Consider the following 20,925-nt stretch of genomic DNA (forward strand, 5'->3'; position numbering starts at 1 on the left):
CTTATATTGTGATCCACCCCCCCCCACCCCAACCCCCACCCCCACCCCCCACCCCCGCACACACACACACACACACACACACACACTTAATAGAAAGACAGCGTAAAAGCATCAATGCATCGCTTCTGAGTGCCGATTTTTTTTTAACCTCTACATCTCCATGACAACAATGTGCGATGGAGAAGAATTGGATACCAGGGAGCTTGCAGGCTGATTGTGGTCCATTGTGAGGGGCCTGAGGTCGCTGATTGGTTCAAGGGAAGCACCATAACTACAAGGAGTTTATATTCATTCAGCTTGGTCAAGTGCCCCCCAAACGCTTGCTGGAGGCTGCAGGACACAGCCGCATCCATACAGTAGAGGTGGGTATTGTTACTTTTATTTTATATTCTATAACTGTGTTGTAGCTAGTTAAATTAAATTGTACAGCAGTGATATTTTTACATAAACTATTAAAAGTAATATGTCTGCCTCACAGTCCTGAAGTTCAGGGTTCGAATCTAAGTGCTTGTGCTTGTGTGGATTTTCTCCAGATTCCAAAAGCATGCATGTTAGGGTCATTGAAGACTCTAAATCAGGGGTGTTCAACTAGTTTTTGTTGCAGGCCACATTGTAGTCAGGGTTTTGTGTAATCCTTGTGCTTCATTATATTACATTACAAATTGACGGATGAACTCAATAAAAATAGTTTAACTCTTCTTCTTTTTAAAAAAAAAAAAAAAACAATGCTCACAATATTGCAATGCAAATGTTAAGACCATTTGCAATTTTGGTACAGATTTGAGCCAGAAAAATGAAGTAGCTGCAGATGATTTGCTTGAACGGGCCACATAAAAAGATGTGACGGCCCAGATCTGGCCCCAGGTCTTGAGATTCACACCTGTGCTCTAAATTGCCCATAGATGGGAATTTGCCCTGCTATTGACTGGCAACCGGTCCAGGGTGTACCCCAAAGGTCAGCTGGGATTGGTTCCGGCTCACTTTGTGACGCATATTCAGGAAAAGCCATATCAAAATTGAATGGACAGACCATATTTATTTTCATTCATTTTGAATTTATTAACAAAGCTGGAGTATTAACACACATCCCTTATCATCGACCTACAGATTTTTCAAGATGGACTACCATTTTTAACATGGACTGATTCAAGAACAAACATTTAAGTGTTGGCTGAAATGGCAAATGCAGACAGCGAGGTGAGAACGTTGCTGAATTTCGTGAACCTGGCTTCCAGCGACATCAAGGCGGCCTTGGATAAGTCGGCCCCGTGCAGACGCTCGGTGGACCACAGGAAGTACCTGCAGAAACAGCTCAAGCGCTTCTCTCAGAAATACTCCCGAGTGCCAAGATGTCACCCGCTCAGGTCCGCTCAGTGTGCCAAGCCCGTTGCGGGTCTGCAGGGTCCGCCGGGGCCGGAAAAGAGCGGTGGCGGTGTGCAATCGAGCGCGGGCAAAGTGGGGGGTTCTGTGGAGCAGGTGCCCATGAGGAAACGCCAGCTCCCGGCCTCTTTTTGGGAGGAACCCAAGCTGAGCAAGCGGGAGAACTCCCACTCAGGACTGAGAAAGAGTCACGCCGCCTCGATGGAGACGAGAGAACACAGGAAGGGAGGTCAAGATGAGGATGCCGAGGTCACGCTCTCCAGAGAGGCGCTCAAATTGGAGCGGAACTCTCACCACGGCTTGAGCGTGTGCGCCTCCTGCCCTTTCCACTTCCACCAACACCATCAGCACCAACAGCAGATTCTCCACGGTCAAATCGTGGTGCCCCATCCAGCTCTAGGACTGTGGTGCAAGGCCGAGCCCGAGCCAGTAGAACAGCCGCACGGACAGAAGATTCAGACTCACGTGGTGGTCAAACCTATACCCACCAAGCCCACCATCCCATCTCCTATCTTCAGCGTGTTTGGCTTCATTTAAAATGTAAACAAGACTAATTGTGTTCATCTCAGCAATCAATAATGAGACTCACCCTCAAGCACTTAATGGAATACTTGGGTCTATTTTTGTTCACTCCTAGAGGACTAAAATGCACTTCTTCATTCTCTCTTTCTCTGATGCCAGACAGTAAGTTGACAGGTTTCTATTTTTAGGACATTTTTAAAGACCACTCTTTGTTTAAAAAAAAAAAAAAAGAAAAACATATTCAAGGTCTCTTTAATCTATGAGAATAGAAATGTGAGGAGTAGAATTGAATTTCTTAGTCACAGTAATGTTTGATACAGCAGCTTTCATTTCTTAAATAAACAATTCCCACAAGAGGTCCCGTGGGCTTAAGTTAATTTTTACCCTTCACTGAGGGTTCCTGTGAAATCAGAATAACATAATAAATCAAATCATAAGGAGAGAAAGCCACATCACAGGGTTTATAAATATACATATCATACAGATGAGATATATTAGGTTTTCAAAAAGACACAGACAAATATAAATGTACTTAATGACTGAGATGCCAAGTGAAGTCATCTTAATGTCATCAGTCCATCGCAGTGAGGTATGCGATCAGTCGTCCTGGTAGAGGTAAACTTGAGAGGGATCTCAGTCTGTGCGGGCCCACGTGGCTGCGAACATTCAGTCTGCAAAGATGACGTAGTGGACGAGGGGACACTACGGAAAGAAAAACAATCATTATTAATAACGATGAGTATTTAGTTCAAATCGGGCTCTGGCCTTCCTGTGTGGAGTTGACATGGTCTCCCCATACTTGCTAGGGTTTTCTTCAGGTACTCCGGCTTCCTCCTACATCCCAAAAACATGTTTCTTAGGGTAACTGACACCTCAAATTTGGCCAATTATGCGAACGCGAGTGTGAATGGTTGTTTGTCTATACTCAGTAGAGTGCAGGCCAAAATAATCCAAAACATGTCCAACTGACTTGTTTGCGTGAATGCAGTAGGTTTAATTTTAGTTGTTTAGGAACAGCTCTGTCTTTTGGATCTGGATAGTCACTGCATCACTTGTGCCATGCTCAGGGTAGGTATAGCACCACTGCAAACTGCATTCACTATAGTAAACATTACTGCGAATTGAACAACGCTGGCAGTGTGACAACAACACGGTGGATTGTTACACTGTAAAGAAAGAATTGATGACGGTGCTGTTGGATCTCTTAAGTGTGAAAACATACAATATAACGCTAATGTTGTGACCAGTGAGTGTAACTACAGTACAGTAGTTATAGTGTGGGTGTGTGTGTGTGTGTTTGTGTGCGTGTGTGTGTCTGTGTTGTCTTACACGACTTCCTCTTCACAGCGAACCATTCGTGGCGGCTCTCAAGGAGTTGAGTGAGTTTGCTGCACAGTTGAACATGAGCGACGTGCTCCAGCAGCAAGTCTACGATGGGTCCGGCCCATTTCCTCATGAATGATGATGAAATCCATTCACAGAACTAAAGAAGAGGAACCCACAAAAAAATGAAGTTACATTAACTAAATACAGAACAGTGGTGGGAAGTAACAAAGTAAGCATTAGGCCTACTTTGTGACTGCACTTAAGTACATTTTACAGGTATCTGTACTTTACTTGAGGATTCATATTCTCACGTCTTTTTACTTTTTACTTTGAACACTTGTAAACATGTCTGTACTTTCCACTCCTTACTTGGTCAAAATAGGCTTGTTACTTTTTTCAGCTTCCATGAATGATGATGACACAATCTTAAGACCTAAATAGAGAAGTAAAGTCAACTGTGGTTGTGATCTTGATTGATAGAGTTCTTGGAGACTTTTACGTAAAAAAAAAAAAAAAAAAAAAAAAAAACAAGGACTTGGAGGAACGTGAACCAGGGAGCATTAATGACAATGACGCAACAGACTCACAGAAGCAAGATATTCCCCGTCCATGGCCTTATTTAAGAAACTTATGAATGACTGGTGACTAATGCATTGTGTCTTGTGCCAGCTGTCAAACTAAAAGCTTCTGGTGTTCAGAAAATTCAGAAAGGTCAAACGCCACCAAGCCTGAGGAAGAACAACCTATCAGAGACAGACGCTGTGACTGACAAAGTGTCGATAAATTGCTGTGCACTAACATTTGCACTCATAGGTGGTCACCGGCACACTCCCCCACAGCCTTGCGCTGTCATGACCTGTTACCTTGGGCTTCAGGAGCTTTGCTGAAACTATTTTGCGTATCCAACTCCGAAAAATGTTAATTCCTCGACTGCTAACATCTTGGTAAAAGATAAGCAAACAGAAGCAGACTGACGGCACCTCAGGCAGCTGAGAGGATTCAGACGTCACACGGAATTAGGAACATTTGTACCCGACAGATCCGTTTATAACCTCTTTTTGATATTTCATTGAATGCACATTCCCAAAAATAAAACTCCAAACCAATAACATTGCACATTATAGTAACACTCTATCAAAAAGAATATGTTACCAACATAGTAGCTGTGGCTAATATCTGGTTGTTTACAGTGTCAATGCTAGCTTAGTATTGTTAGCGCTGCTAGTTTCTTGAAGCTGGACAGCATTCTCTGTGACTATTTATCACAACAACGCAGTTTCAAAATTGCATGTCATTATGAATGACCATGTATGAGAATCGCACTCGTCAGTGAGGGCCGCGGCTTTGATCGGACTCAATTAAAAACTACAAACTACCCCTTTAGTTTAATTTCAGAGTCTGTACTTTCAAAAGTATCTCTACAGTGAACTACTCATATGAACCTATCCTCCATTACTGGATGAAAAGTCACCTTTTCACTGTTTTTGTGCTCAGCCTTAAGCCATGTGTAATAGGGGGGGAACTACGTTGCCGCCACCTTGTGGTATCTATAGGCAATTACAAACCTTCTTGGGTCATCATAAATTACTCGTGGATTTGTACTATTTGTGGTGATTAGGTACCAAGCTACGCCACAAATAGAGGGGGGTTCACTGTACTTCTACCTAAGTAGAGTGAGTATTTTTGAGTACTTTGTCATTTTTGAGTACTTTGTCACCTCTGACTAACACTAAATATATCTGACAAATATTGTGGATATGCCTCACAGTTCTGGGGACCCGGGTTCAAATCCGGCCTCCTTTGAAGTTTGCATGTGCTCCCCGTGCCCGCGTGGGTTTTCTCCGGGTACTCCGGTTTCCTCCCACATCCCCAAAACATGCAGGGTAGGTTCATTGAAGACTCTAAATTGCCCGTAGGTGTGAATGTGAGTGCAAATGGTTGTTTGTTTATACACTATGTGCCCTGCGATTCGCTGGCGACCAGTTCAGGGTGTACCCCGCTTCTCGCCTGAAGATAGCTGGGATAGGCTTCAGCACGCCTGCGACCCTAGTGAGGATAAGCGGTATGGAAAATGGATAGATGGATGGAAACTTTATGGCTCGAAATTCACACCTGTGTTACTTCATGTGCTGGCCCACTGGAGTTTAAGGAAGACAGGTTGCCAATATTTCTAATATGGGATTGTTCTGGATGAGGACCTCCACCATATGGGCAGGAGAAGCAGGAAAGGGCATCACAGCCGTTATCCAGAAGACACTTGAGTAGAGGCAGGTTATCCATGCAGAGAGCAACAACCGGAGGGAACGTCGTAGCCCAGGACGGCATTCTAGCGTTGACGTCAGCTCCCCTCTGCAGCAACAGTGACACAGTGGCCACGCTGCCCCTCTGCACTGCCAGCAACAGAGGACTGACGGGGTCCAGGCCTGTGGCGGCGCCGGCGTTCAGGAGCACCGCGGCGGTCTCCGTGGAGCCGTTGGCGACGGCGAAGCCGAGGGCTGTCGTGCGTCCATCGGCGTAGCGTGCCGAGCGCGCGGGGGCCAGTGTGGCGTTGACATCTGCACCTGTCTTGAGGAGCACAGCTGCCACTTGCGGCCTGTTGTGCTCAGCTGCGAGGTGCAGAGGGCTGATCCCGCTGTGCCGAAGCCTGGTGCGACTCGTCACAGGGACGAGCAGGCGCACCACCCTGAACACAAAGTCGCAGTTAACTGACACGCTTTATGTCAACCGTTTTGAACCTTTTTATCCCAAGTACCACTGTAAAAAATACTTGGCCCCCCAAGTACCACCATAACAACAGCAACAACAACATTAAAAAACAGTCGCGTAATAGGCCTAAGTGTTCAGCAAAAATGTATATCTGATTGTAAGCCATTGAAACATTATGCGCAGTTTGAACAGTGCTTAAATATAGGGGGGGGGGGGGGATTCCTGTGCTTTGGCTACGGGTGGACTCAATGCTGAACTTCGACATTTCATTTTATCACATTTTTGTAAAAAATAAAAAATAATACTGGTTTGGCCTTGAGTGCCATATGTTAGATTGTAAAATGTAAGATTGTCAGATGTTTCCAATAGACAACAATAGAAACAACTATAGTATCCTGTGGTTTAGGGTGTGTTGAGAGTGATTTTTCCTCCCCGACCTTCTCAGAAGACGGGCGACTAAATAAATCTGTTCAATATTTACGATTTTAAATCCTTATATGTGTGGTCAACACTGATTATCTGCAGGATTCTATGTTGCAGTTTTGGCAATATCCTGCTTTGTTGCTTTCTGTGTAAAAGCCACAGACACATAAATGGCGGATCGTCTGTCACGGCTCTGACTTGCCAAGTTAAGTTTAGCACATCCACAGGTGTTTTCACTTGCAATCGAGAAATAACTCACTCTTGGTGTCCATGTTGAGCTGCAACATGCAGAGGGAGTAATCCTGAGTCAGTCGTCTTATTTGCGTCTGCATTTTTGGACAACAACACTGCCGCAATTTCCTTGTGGCCATTTTTACTGGTCTCATGCAGCGCCGTGATACCTTCGCAAGTCTGCATGTTCACATCAGCACCTAACGACACAAAAACATCACTCTTTATTTTGTGATATCAATCAATAATCAGCTTTAGACATGTAATAATAGGTACCTTTTCCAATGAGGTAATTCAGTGCTTTCAAGCGTCCCAGCCGAGCTGCTACAATGAGCGGCGTAATGCTGTAGGTGTTCGAGGGGTTTATCGTGGCCCCGGCTCCGATGAGAATGTCACACGTCGCTGTGTTGTTCCTGGATACGGCCTGGTGAAGGGCTGTCCATCCCTGAGCACACCTCTGGTTCACGGAGGCCCCGAACGAGAGGATGAGGCACACCATGTCCACGTTGTCCAACCTGCAGGCTGCAGTGGCACAGTAATTGCCTTGGCGGTCGGTCAGTAATCCTAATATTGTCGTGTATTGTTAACCTCCCCATGTTATTGAAACCACCTGTATGATATTAGGACTCTCAGATGATGCGGTGCTGTTCTTTACCAACAAAAACAGCAAAACAGCACACTTTTTATTAGACTCTCCGGCTAATGTTGTGGCCAAAGAGTGTGTAATTGTCATTGCTCGTTCAACAACACTCTACCTGTGTACAAAGGGCTTTCTTTGTTCTTGTTGCTGATGTCAGGATCAGCTCCAGACTCCAGCAGACACTTCACACACGGCAAATGATCACCAGACGCAGCGAGCAGCAAGCCTGTCTGTTCTTGCAGAGTGCGTTTGTCTGCAGAACCTGGATGTGCTGGAGCAGAAAACCAGTTAAGGGACTCATTTGTGAACCAAACACGCCTATTTGAATATATTTGCACAAGTTGATACCATTCAGTAAGGTCCTCAAGCACTCATGCTGTCCGCTGAAGGCTGCATGATGCAAAGGGATCCAGCCTTCTTTGTTCTCCCTCATCAGACTGTGAGGGGAAGATGCCGCCTGCTTCTTAACAGCCTCCGCATCCCCCCCTCGGACGGCCAGGACCACTGGGTCAACATCCCTTCAACGGAGAAGAAGAAAGTACTTAAGGTGATTTATTTAAAGCAACAAGAGGACAGCGTCCCTGCTCCTGGACACAGTATGTGTACACGTGAATTGTTACAATCATACCAACATCCTTCGTAAACACAGCAAATTATAATTTGATCGTATAAAATCTGAAACAAACAAGAAACAAGCGTCTGGAGATGCTGAACTGGAATCAGTCCATCCTTGCTGACTTTGGGAGAAAGGCAGAATACACCCTGGACAGGTCGCCAGTCAATCAAAGGCCACACACAGTTTACTGTGTATACAGTATGTAGAAAACCGTCAAACCGTCAAACGTTGGAACTGAAGCCACACTGCCTGCAGGTCGGGCAGGTGAACATTACAGTAGTCACTTCCTTGTTTTTAAAAATGATTTCTTTAAATTTTACTTTAATTTGATATTTAATTTTAATTCATTTCATTATTTGAAGTATTATTCACAAAAATCTTCTATATATATTTTTTTATTTTATTTACATTTCAACCTAATCTTAAAATGTGTGGGGGTTTTTTTGTTTTTTTTTTAGCTAGGGGGATAAGTATATATAAAAAAAGAATTAAAAAATACCACATACATTCAGATTTGTGTTTAATTTCTACAGTTTTATGTGACACTACGACTACTACTACTACCAATAATAATAATATATTTATTCTCACTCAAATGGGAATGGGGAACACCCGTAAAATGGTAAACCAGAACATTTCATTTCCATGAATTTTTTTTTTTAATTTATTTCGAATGAATGATACAATAAAGAATGAAATGGCATATACAATTTTTTATTTCTACAGTTTTCTTTAAAATGTCTTCATGTATTTTTCCATACTACTAATACTGATAATGATAATAATCATCATAATCGTAATCATAAAATGGTCGCTGTGTCAAAAACTGGTACAGTAAACCGGAACAACGAAACAAAGACAAGCTATTGAACAGTCCTTGGCGGAGGTACTGAGAATGAAACAGTTGATATTTAGGTGAATCTGGCGCAACCGAAGAGTAGACTAAAACGGTGGTTGTCGAACGCGTCGGTCAAAATCAAATGCGCGCACATTCACACACATTGAACAAGAGACTCACTCGGCGTGTGACGTCATGTTTATTCCCCTGCCGTCTCCTCCAAGTCTCGACGTGACTTCATCGTCCTCATCGCCGTCATTATTATTATCAAAAGATGATTTCGTTCTGCCGTGGCGAAACTGCGCCAAATATTGGTAATAGCTGAATTTGGTCATCGTGGCTGGTCGCTGAGTTGGCTCACACACAGCCGGACGAGCGAGCAGAAAAAGGCACGGAGGCAGGCGTGCGGGGATCAGCTGTGGTCGCTCGGATTATTTTAGGATCTTATTGTCAGGCACGCTTCATCCTTATAAGTCAGGACACTCACACATACTCTGATAACATGGAGCCTGAAGTTCCCTGAACACAACACAGACCTGTCTGCCTGCCCATCATTATTTGCGTGCTCCCTTTGCTATGTAAACTCCCTGATTAGATAACGAGACATTCATAACCATTCACTCAATACACTATTACTGAAACTTTGCAATAAAATACATTATTTCAATCATTTATAAATTATTATTATTATCATTATGATTAGGGATGCACTAATACAGTATCGGTACCGATACTCTACGTCCTTACCCGTACTGGCACTGTTACCACCTTACTAGCCTGACATACACCTTCAGGGTAGGAGCCATGTCAGCCATATGGGGATACTTTAGAGACCCGGGAAAGGGAATTTCAGAGCTTTGTTTCGAAATACATCATAAACGTTTGAAGATAATTGCTGAAAACGTGCAAAGACTGAGAACTGCATAGTACTCAGTTATGCAGATGTCGCGTGATGCACTTCCAGTACGATTCGCCCCCTGTTTTTCTCTCAAATAAGTATTTTACTTTTAATATAGAGTGGTGATTACGTTGCTAGTGAAATCAAAACCTCCAAGATTAATTTGGGTGATTAATTTGGCTGAATCGTTTTTAGAAAACAAAGTGCTATTGAGTGCATTTATCAGCTTTGAAACAAATTTTATTCAACTGGAATCAAAAGGGTGGCACGGTGGTCAACTGGTCAGCACATCTGCCTCACAGTTCTGAGGACCGGGGTTCAAATCCCGGCCTCGCCTTTGTGGCGTACTCCGGTTTCCTCCCACATCCCAGAGACATGCGTGGTAGGTTGATTGAAGACTCTAAATTGCCCGTAGGTGTGAATGTGAGTGCAGATGGTTGTTTGTTTGTATGTGCCCTGCGATTGGCTGGCCACCAGTTCAGGGCGTACCCCGCCTCTCGTCCACAGATAGCCGGGATAGGCTCCAGCACTCCGTGACCCTAGTGAGGATCAGCGGTACAGAAAATGGATGGATGGAATCAAAAGAACAAGCACACTCTATTTCTAATAAACCACAGCAGAAGCCGTCACTTCTGATTTTCACTTGCTCCCAAACAGAGGAAATATCAACTTGGTCAGAGTCAAGAAAAACATGTTTGCCCCTTGTATGACCTTTTATCACCTGTTATCTAGTGTGATGTTTGCCTTTTTTTTTTTTTTTTTTTTTAAATCCCATGTGACCGTGCATAGTTTATGCATGGCCAAAGCGCAAACCCTCCTATCTGAAAAATGTACAGTATATAGAACATGTATGTGTCTAATGAGAGCAGCCCTCCATTGTTGCCTCATTGTCAAACATGAAATCAGCTAAACATACAGTATAATCCTGCAGATGTGAGTTTTTTTGTGGTCGTCCAAGGACAAAAAGAACATTTAATCTGACAGGTATTGCCTACTTGTTTGTGCAAGTAGGCACTTACCTGTGTTTCCTTCAGCTTGAAAAAAATACACATCAGCAAGCATGCAGTTATGACTGTAAATGAAGTGTTGTCGTGTTTGTTGTCTCAATGAAAAACGGCATAGCTTCCATCACATACAAAACATCTGGATTGATCTGTGTTTTAACTCTGAGGCTTCACAATTAGCATTTTTTTCCCCACACCTTTTATCAATGACATGACAAAAAGGAAACATATTAGTGTTCCTCATAAGAAACAGAGTAGTAGCCATCCATTTTCTATATAGCGCGTGTCCTCTTGAGGCTAACGGGTGAGTTGGAGCCTATCCCAGCTAACTTTGGGTGAGATCACTGCACCCTGGATCGTTCGCCAGGTAATCGCAGAGACATATAGACAATCAACTATTCACACTCACGTTCACGTGTTATGGGCAATTTAGAGTCTTCAATTGACCTAACCAGCATGTTTTGGGAATGTGGGAGGAAGCCAGAGGACCTGGAAAAAAACAAATACCATGCAACCAGAGGGAGAACCTGCCGACTCTACACAGGAGCGTTTGTGTCAAGATTTGAACCCAGAACCTCTTGCCTGCGAGACAGTGCTGCCCATAACAGAGAACCAGGAAGCACAATATATTGATGAAAGACAACTCAATCTTGTACAACAATCATTCCATTGATAATCCATCTGAATTTTCAACGTAATAATCACACTAGTAACACATTACATGAGCTAATGTAAAATGCCTGCATCCAAATCTACATTTAGGTGAATTATTAATTCAGTAATCCCATAAAATGTGTGTTTTTTACCATATCATTTGCATGCAGAAAGCATGTAGTGACAATTGAATAGTGTGTTATGTTCTCACGCATCTCACCTGAGCTGATGCACAGTGTTGCCTGAAGCAGAGAAAAGATCAACAGCCAGCCTATTTTTGACATCCACGTTGAGTCTCTGGTAAAGTGACCCACATCCGTTGATTGCAATCATCCCAGAGGACCAGGCAGACATCAAGTGTGTCCTGATGCTTTGCCCACAGACCAGTGATGTAGTTGGTGATCCGGAACGCAAGATAAAAAGTGCAAAAACTAGTGTGAGCTGTCAATAAAACAACAGCGTATCCAGAGGCCCATTTAAGGGATTTGTGCATTCTCTCTCTATAAATCAGGCTACACTCATATGGAAGCTCTGCAATGTGCTGCATAGTTGACATCAGAGAGCAGCTCAGGCAATGAGGACAGATACCTTTTAAGGACATGTTGAACCGAGTTTGCTTCCATTTGCAGCTGCACGGGGAAAGCTGATGTGAGGTTATGTCCTGGTCAAGTTAATTGCATTGCATAATGTTGTAGCGAGACGTATATGTTGACCCCAGTTTTTAGGAAATGTGCTCAAAGAAAGAACACATACTGTATCTGCATCTGCAGAGTCATGTGGAATCCAAATGCACGTACAGTTGTGCTTAGACGTTTACATACACTGGCACAATCTGTAAAATGTGTACCATTCTTCCAAGTAAATACGAATGATCAGGCAAAGCATATTTATTTAAAACTATCCGGCATGTCCGATTACCATACTCATTAAGCAAATCAGCAATTACAAAATAATGAGATGGTCCCGAATCAGTCATTTCCCCCCCTGATATTACATAAATTCTGCCAGCGTCTGGTTATTTTAGAAGCACAACAGTATGAAAAAAAATCTTCATTTTTTTTATCATGTTACACATAACATTTCAACTCACCTCAGAGCCAGTGATGACTCAAAGTAGTAGCTGACACCGCTGTACGAGCTGAAGAAAATATGAAAAAAGTTGCTGTGATGCATCAGAACTCGTCATGCACATTTGGGTTTCACAATCATGTTGGCAAAAGTGTGAAACATGTTTCGTGTGACAAAACTGCAAGTGGCGTGTGCTTATCGGGTGACACAGAGAAGTCCTTCAAGCATGCTGTTTGCAGCCAAAGGAAGTCAGACCAGACTCTCTGTTAGCAAATGTATATGTGGAGGACCACAAAATTGCTCAACCAAAGATGAACTTAACTTGTTGACATGGTTGTGTCATTTCTTTAACCACGAGTATATTTGTGTATTCAAAAGTACAACAGGTTTTAGTGTGTGGCATTTTTTTCCTGCATTAATAGATAATTAAAAACATAAAACATATTTCTATAAGAAATTAATGGGTCAAGTGATTAATGTAATTTGTTGGGGGTGGGGATAATTCTGTTTTTTTTTTTTTAACCACAAGTATATTTGTGTAATGATGTACAGTATAAAGTCATTTGGAAAAGTTCAACATTCTTCAGTGTGCAGCATCTTTTGCATCATCAATAGATATTGAAAGTATGAAAGTATAACTAGTTTTTCTTTTTTGTTGTTTTTCCAGTTGTTTTTTAGCACAGGTATATGTGTGTAATGATATACAGTATACAGTAAAGTCATTTGCAAATATTCATAAGAAATATTCATAAGCATGCAGAATCTTTTGATATGGACAAATGGACAAAATTCTATACTGTATATTAAAGATTCAACATTTTTTTGTCTTTTCAGTGTATGTGTGCAATAACATTACAAACTTCGGTAATTTAATAATATTCTGATGAAAAAGTAATCATCTTATGGAATAAATATTCATATTAATATATATATATTAATATTCCAATTCTAAAATATTGACACAAGGCCAGTAAATGTATGCAATTGTGTTTTTCTATTGTTCTTTTTTAAAATCACTTGAATAAAAGTTTGCAAAAGTATAGTATTTCTTAGTGAGCAATATCTATGTATCCTATGCATTGCACAACTGGTATAAAATATCTGTATCATAATTTAATAATCATAATTTAAAAAAAAAAAAAAAAAACGTGTGAGCGTGAGTGACGCATCATCTTTTCGGTCTTGCTTCCTGGGAGCCAATATTTCAGGCAGAGTGATAGCTCTGTCAGCTTCGCTCTTACGGAAGTCATTTACATCCCGGTGCGACAAACAGCGCCACCTGTTGAGGACGTTGCCATGACATCTAAGAACCGATCCGTGCACATGCCCTGTAGTCCGGCGTGCGGTCTCCAGGCAACCAGCGTCCAGTCCAGAAAAAACATCCGGAACGTTCCGTAGTCGTCCGAACGTGGACAACACTTGTTTACTTGCCGTCAACATGATGACCAACTCGCTTTCTTTCTCGGCGGACCACGAACGTCTGAGGCTCAGAGTGGAGAAGAAGACGAGAAACATTTTTATTACGCAGCCCGATGACTGCAGGTTGGCCTGCTCTGCTCCCTTCTGCATTCAAATCTCACTCAAATCACTTTTGACTGAATTATGTGCCCTGTTTTGTGTTCTCAGGAAAAGGGAGGAGAATGTCAATTACATACCAGTTGTAACTGAGGTGAGAGGAGCGTCTCTCTGCTTTTCATAATCGTGACATTTAGTGATCATTTTTTCAAGAACAAGATAGTTATTATGCCATTCAGAACGTTTTTCACAGTGTGAACGTGGCAAAGGTTCTAAGTATCTGAAATGCTGTAATTTGTGGGGCAGCACGGAGGCATAGTGGTTAGCACGTCTGCCTCACAGTTCGGAGGTCCAGGACTCGAATCTCGGCTCGAGCCTTCCTGCGTGGAGTTTGCTTATCCGCTGGCTTCCTCCCAGACGATAGGTTCATTGAAGACTCAAAATTGTCCAGTCAAGTAATGTGAGTGGTTGTTTGTCTGTAAAGGGCCTCGCGATTGGCAGGCGCAGTCAGGTGCACCCTGCCTCTCGCCCAAAGGCCAAAAAGAGACTTGATCCTCTAAATGCTCAGTGAGCTTAAGCCATCATGCGTGATGATAGTTCAACCTTTTTTGCCCAACTTTAAAGTCAAATTTGACCACCATTTTTATAGTAAGTGCATGCAAATGTGATCGGTTTGACATTTAGGCTCCAAGCAGAATCCTGAAGGTTGGTGTGAACACCTTACAAAAGACTCTGGTTTTGAAGAAACAAGCCGAGCTGGATGAGGTGAACAACCTTCTTGAACTCAAAAGAGACGAATTTCAACGAAATGTGGAGGAGCTGGCTCAAAGAAGGACTGAGCTGGAAAGAAAACATCAGGAGGTATGTATGTAAGCTTTCTACTGTATAGAGGGTGGGCCAAAAGGACATACTGTAAAAATCAAAGTTCTTTTTTCCACATCCTTCTCTTAAATCTACTTTTCAACCTTCCTTCTTTCATTATTTCATTCGTTCGTTCACTCGTTCCTTCAGTCACACCTGATTTTTATTCGTTCCTCCTTACATCCTTCCGCCTTTGTTCCTACCGCCCTCCTTTTTTGTGACCTTTCCTTCCTTCCCCTCAAACCCGCTTTTTTCCTGGCACCTCTTCTTTCCTGACCTCCTTCCTTCCTTTCATCTCCCTCTCCCCCCGCCCACATCCTTCCTTTGTTTGAACCTACTTTTCTGTCTTCCTTCCTTCAACCCCTCCTTCATCCCACCTACAGTATTTTCATCCGTGCATCTTTGTATGCCTTCCTTCCTTTGTTCCCCCTCCTTCCTTTCTTCCTTCTTAATATCATTCCTTTGTTCCCACAGACCCAGATCCTTATCCCCTTCTTTCTTCCACTTTAACCTACATTTCTGCCTTCCTTGCTTCAGTCCTTTCTTTCTTCTATCACACCTGTTTTTATGCATGTATCCTTACATCCCCCTGCTTTCCTCCCTCACCCCACCCACCTTCCTTCCTTCCTTCCTTTTGCCTCAGACCTGCTTTTTTCTTCTTGACCTTCTTTCTCCCCTTCCTTCACTTTTTCCTTATTCCTTCCCTCAGACCTGCTTTTTATTTTGCACCCTTCTTTCCTTTCTTCCTTTGGTACTTCTCCAATAATGCTTTTGAATCCACTTTCTTGGTTTTTGACTCAAATAATCTCCCAGGTTATTATCATTACTTCTGGCACATCCTATATGAATACTTAGATTAGATATCCTACAATGTTGTGTGACAAACAGTACATTTATCCATAGACAAAAGAGAAAGCATTGAAGTTTGAAAGGTTTGTGAGTGACAATGAAACGAGGCGCAGTCAAGCTGTGCAGCAGTACAAAGCGATGCAGGAGCACAACCTGATGAAGCAGCACGAGTTGGAGGAGCTGACAAAACAGCTGCAACAACTTCGAGCCAGGTGAGAGCCTTCGCATTCCTGTGACGCTCAATAACAAGCCCACTGACATATTTGCTTTTTTCAATTGGCAGGAGGCACGTTTTAAAGGAGAGGCTTTCAAAATCCAAAATCTATGAGGATTTTTTGATGAAAACATTGGATTACCTCCCAAACAGTACGTGGACATTTGCTGTTGGGATTTTGCAGTGGGAGTTGTTGGGTTTTTATTATTTTATTCATGGTCAGAAGTCATTATGGAAGAATGTGCGGACCTTGAAGGTGTGCTTGCCAGGCACATTAAAAAATAAAATAAAATTCGGACAATATGGCCCCATCTGCACACATAGCCTTGACATCACACCCATAAACAGCATGAATGTCTTGGATAAATTCTACAATGTCTGTATAAATTGTTCCCTGGCTGAGAAACTGGAACAGGCTGATCATGCTGGCGAGGAGTCGCAGTCCTTTGAGTAAAGACAAAGAACGACTCACTGAGCTCAAGAAATGATTTCTCTCTCACAGAGATTGTGCAGGAGACTGCCATTAAGCACACTGCATTAACTTCTGGCTGCCTCTTTAAGGTGACCTTGAGACTGACACCGAATGTGCGGTTATGCCCATCATCCGGCGCTATGAGACCCTGTGCTTTACCCATCAGCAGCTGCTATGGCGTTTGGGCCGTGTGGAGGAGGAGGTGGAGCAGGGCAGGCGGCAATTGCTTGCCATGAAGCAAGGACACAGCATGCACAAATTGGTTAGACTTGACTAGAGAGACGATATGAGACGATATTTCCAGTATCAATCCCCGCACATGCAACCTTGACTCTGTTACCTTTTGCTTAGATGGCCAGTAAGGAACTTTATGAACTTCAAAGGGAGTTGGAGAGCCTTAAAGAGAAGAACAAGCAGGCAGAAGACAAACTGCTGAAGGAGCAAGGACAGTCCAGGAAGCAGGTGTTCACAATTACACACAAGAAAACACTTTGCATACATTCAAAGTGCACCTGCAGAAAACCAATGACATATTTGTACCTTTAAAGGATACCCCAAGAATGAAGAATCATAGCACATTTTTCACCCTCTTATTCTAGCTTTGATGAAATTAGCATGATTTGAGAGGGCGGTCTTGTCTCACGCAAACGAGTCACTGCTCACCCCGCCCCGCTACTCCTGGGCCAATTGCTTTTGTTACGACGACCACTAGGGCCAGAACTACTTGAAAAAAGGTACACACGAGCCCCTATAGAGCGTAAAAAATGGATACTTGTCAAATAAAATGCAGATCCGTGCATGTCGCACCTGAAGCGGATTTGGTCAGCTAAATTCTGAACAGTTCACTCACAGACACATTTTTAGACATAGGCAACTCATGAAAGATTTACTTCGTTGTGTAACTTCACACTTGATGGGTGGGCTATTAGCTATAACTAGTTGTAAACAAGCAATCAAAAAGTATATTTGTCCCTTTTTAGGGCTACATTAGAAGGTCCCTGAGGTGATACCGTACTACTATTTTTTTTTTTAAGTCCTGGAAAATGTACAAAGAATTCCGTGGGCATTATTAATAGGCATGCACATGAATGCACACTGAGAGATATTAACTTTTACTTTGTGTTATTTGAATACAAATATTTAAGTAGGAGGTGGCACGGTAACCGACTGGTTAGCGCATCTGCCTCAGAATTCTGAGGTTCAAATCCCGGCCTCGCCTGTGTTGAGTTTGCATGTTCTCCCTTTGCCTGCGTGGGTTTCCTCCCACATCCAAAAAACATGCGTGGTCGGTTAATTGAAGACTCTAAATTGCCCGTAGGTGTGAATGTGAGTGCGAATGGTTGTTTGTTTCTATGTGCCCTGCGATTGGCTGGCGACGAGTTCAGGGTGTACCCCGCCTCTCGCCCGAAGATAGCTGGGATAGGCGCGACCCTTGTGAGGATAGGCAGTAGAGAAAAAGGATGAAATGGAAAGTAGGCAACACACAATACTTTTTCTGACTGTCTGATGTGGTGTTTTTTAAAATTCCCATTCATCTTACATTGTTATGTCACACACACACGCACGTTACAAAAAATCATGTGTGAAATTATATACATTTTTTCATGTCACAGATGAAGCAATGTGGCTCAAGAGAATTGCTTGAACTCTTATTCCGAGTTATGTCACATTTTTATTTTGGCCACTTTGAAAACATTTATTATATTAAGAGAATAAACTACTATTTTGTTTTAGAGGAAAACACTTGTACTATTAGACAAATTACTCTGTCATTTAAAAGCATTAGCAGTCTTAGGTGGGGTTCTAGTGAAGCATGTTGTCATCTCTCAGGCTGAAGAAGTGGGAAGCTTAATCATGGCCATCGGCAACCTTGCAGAACAGTGTTATCTGCCAGCGTATGGAACCCTGGAGAACATGAGCGCTTCCTTAATGATGGACATGGTAAAGGTAAGAAATATGTTTAGTAGCTTTAACTTGAGTCCAAGTAAACATTGACTGGTTTCAGGAGCACCTCGTGGACAAGGCGGATACAGAGAAGAGAGCGAGGAGACTGATGGAGTATGATTCCCAAACGACAAGTAAAACAGCTTTGACGGACATGAGAGCAAAGGCATCCATGAGCAGCTTTGGCAGTAAAACTCAACTCAAAAGTCGGAGTAAAGTCAGTAGGACGAGCAATCTATCTAGCTGATTAAAAAAAAAACTGTAACGATCGAAAAGCTTCACTTGCAAAATTGAACTGCTGATGAAGCAAAAGCTGTGATAAATGTGGTGTCCAATACTATTTAGTAACTACTGTGAAAATGTGGCGGCACGGTGACCGACTAATTAGCACATCTGCCTCACAGTTCTGATGAGCCGGGTTCAAATCCGGCCTTCCTTGTGTGGAGTTTGCATGTTCTACCCGTGCCTGGGTGGGTTTTCGTGTGGAGGTGAGCCCAACTATATGTAGTTGGAACTTCTCAACCTCACACACCAGCTCGGGCGCCTTCCCTGCCCGGGAGATGACATTCCACGTCACTAGAGCCAGCTTCTGTAGCCGGGGATCGGACCGCCGAGGTCCCCGCTTTCGGCCACCAACCAGCTCACTAGGAACCCAAACCTTTTCGCCCCTCCCGCAGGTGGTGAGCTCATGGGAAGGGAAACCCACATTGCTTCTTCGGGCTGTGCCCGGGCGGGCCCCATGGGTGTAGGCCCAGCCACCAGGCGCTCGCCTTCGAACTCCACCTCCAGGCCTGGCTCCAGAGGGGGGCCCTGTTGACCCGCGTCCGGGCAAGGAAAACATAGGGCCATTTATTTTAATCACCATTAGAGGTAATTTGAGCCTTGCTTTGTCTGGACCCTCACAGTCCGTTCCTCTTTATCATACTGAGAATGTCATTATTACTAAAGTTCCTGTCCCTGTTTTCCCTACAACCTTGCTTGCACTGGTACCTGCCCACTATTATCTAGCACACAGCACTGACTAAAAGCAGCGTGAGGAAAAGAACATGAAGGGTGGACATAAGAAAGTTTTTTCAACAAAGTAAGTCATCATCACTGCTGGCAGTAACAATTAGTTAGTTCTGGCCCCCAGCAGAAAGTCCCAGCTGCTACTAACGAACTTGTCAATTAGCCTGAAATGCATTGTGAAGCTTAATTCTGGCTGTTTACATAAAGATGAAGGAGGGTATCGTGAACTTTGTGTATGAATTCACACTATGAAACAGGAGCTGAGCTCATTCACTTCTAGTTGCATGGATATTCATAAAAATAGACTATTGAACTTTAGTAATCACGACGGATGAGTAGAGTGACTAACAAGGGAGCGACATCTACCAGAAATGAGTCGAAAGGATTTCACAGAATAAAGCCGCTTGTGATGGAGTCTAGGAATCATCTGCAACTCAATATGGATATGAACTATGAAACATTTCAGTCAAGGTACATCATATAAGACTCGTCTAACATGAAATTTTATTTAGGAGTAATGATTATAAAGTGGAGTGAGCCAAGAGATAAATAGAACCCTATAATTAACGTTAGTACCTATATATTTTTACATTAATATTACTTTGAGTAATTCAAAAGCAATTGAGTAATATTTTTATCCAATCATTTTAGTCATTTATGCGCCCTTAATATAATCTCTGCGACTTCAAAAGTATTTTGGAACAAACGGTTATTGTGTTGTGAGTGAAAGTCATGTCATTAGCCTCTATACTGATCAGTTATTATTAATGGATTGTGTTTCAATGTAGCTTGAAAGAGAAAAATTCAGTCTTGCAGTCATGTCAATCGAAAGATACACTTCAATATCTGAGTCGCAACAGAATAATAGACCAATTTGCCACCTTTACAAACAGACTGCATTCGTTGACGCTTCCACCCACCAAGTCGCTAGCGATTGCAGCTGTTAACAGATTTTGATTATCACCTGGAGGAGAAATTATTGGCTGTAATTCTTTTGTTAATTGAAAACTAGGGGCTTGGCTGACTGTGACAACACAGTGACCTTTCTTCTTCTTTTTGTTTTGCATACACTGAAACAACGTGTACATATTTGTTGTGGTCAATGCTGTAAACATACTTCCTGTGTTTTTGTACTGTATTAAAAAACAGACTGAAATAACACTGCAATCTAACAGTGACTTTTGAACTTTTACGCAGTATTGTATCCTTTTAAAAGCTGTCCAAAAACGTTAAAAAGTAAATTGTCAGTCTTCGTTATATGTTTGTGAAATTGTATGCTCGCGCACCATATTCGCTCACATCCTGTGCATCTCCTGGGGGCTAAGCTCCCACCATCCATAAAACCTAGTGATGCCCCTTAAATGATGGCATTGTTGGATGTCCGTCAGAAGCAGAGAGCTGTGATTGATTTTTTTTGCTTTGGAAGGGGAACCTCTAAACATTTTCAAATAGTTGCAAAATATGTATGAGGAAGCTTCAATAGGCGACAGCACAGTCAAAACGTGGGTGTCCAGGCTCAAAGGCGGAGAACAAGAGCTTACTTTCACTGACCTCCATGAGAAGCAAAGGCGCTTGTGAAGTCATCAGTTCCTTCGGATGGACAACTGTAACCCATGCCCCTTTCTCACCTGATGTGGCACCATCAGATTAACACCTTTTAAAAACAAGGAGTAAGGGGTCAGCACGTCTCTGATGATGTACAAGTTAAGTAAGCTGCAAAAAAAAAAATTTGTTTTTTAAGTGCAACCTACTGAAT

At 42.7% G+C, this 20,925-nt stretch overlaps 3 protein-coding genes across 7 annotated transcripts; 2 read left to right on the forward strand and 1 right to left on the reverse strand.

Moving 5' to 3' along the window:
* Positions 1 to 1,076: 1,076 nt before the first annotated feature.
* asb2a.1 (ankyrin repeat and SOCS box containing 2a, tandem duplicate 1) lies at positions 1,077 to 12,475 on the reverse strand. 5 transcript variants are annotated; one of them, XM_061697135.1, is made up of 10 exons: positions 12,329 to 12,475; positions 11,459 to 11,608; positions 7,577 to 7,746; positions 7,344 to 7,499; positions 6,865 to 7,131; positions 6,617 to 6,788; positions 5,341 to 5,911; positions 3,232 to 3,385; positions 2,702 to 2,736; positions 2,553 to 2,604 (listed from the first exon to the last, which is right to left on the reverse strand). In XM_061697135.1, coding segments are annotated over exons 1-9 (1,725 nt in total). In that variant the 5' UTR covers positions 12,412 to 12,475; the 3' UTR covers positions 2,553 to 2,604; positions 2,702 to 2,734. The 5 variants fall into 5 exon arrangements, with proteins under 5 accessions (XP_061553117.1, XP_061553115.1, XP_061553120.1 ...); XM_061697133.1 differs by lacking the exon at positions 2,702 to 2,736 and having other exon boundaries at positions 1,077 to 2,604; positions 7,344 to 7,490; XM_061697131.1 differs by lacking the exon at positions 2,702 to 2,736 and having other exon boundaries at positions 1,077 to 2,604.
* LOC133413147 (protein FAM181A-like) lies at positions 1,177 to 1,917 on the forward strand. The gene has a single exon (XM_061697137.1). It carries the CDS (start codon positions 1,177 to 1,179, stop codon positions 1,915 to 1,917), a length of 741 nt encoding a protein of 246 aa, XP_061553121.1.
* A 1,169-nt stretch (positions 12,476 to 13,644) lies between the features above and the next one.
* On the forward strand, positions 13,645 to 19,725 carry si:ch1073-416d2.4 (coiled-coil domain-containing protein 42 like-2). The gene is made up of 9 exons (XM_061696733.1): positions 13,645 to 13,848; positions 13,933 to 13,975; positions 14,506 to 14,682; positions 15,586 to 15,743; positions 15,815 to 15,897; positions 16,307 to 16,479; positions 16,569 to 16,679; positions 18,048 to 18,164; positions 18,223 to 19,725. Exons 1-9 carry the CDS (start codon positions 13,745 to 13,747, stop codon positions 18,406 to 18,408), a joined length of 1,152 nt encoding a protein of 383 aa, XP_061552717.1. The 5' UTR covers positions 13,645 to 13,744; the 3' UTR covers positions 18,409 to 19,725.
* Positions 19,726 to 20,925: the final 1,200 nt, after the last annotated feature.

The sequence above is a fragment of the Phycodurus eques genome, chromosome 14 (genome assembly GCF_024500275.1).
Source record: "Phycodurus eques isolate BA_2022a chromosome 14, UOR_Pequ_1.1, whole genome shotgun sequence".
NCBI classification, from domain to species: Eukaryota; Metazoa; Chordata; class Actinopteri; order Syngnathiformes; family Syngnathidae; genus Phycodurus; species Phycodurus eques.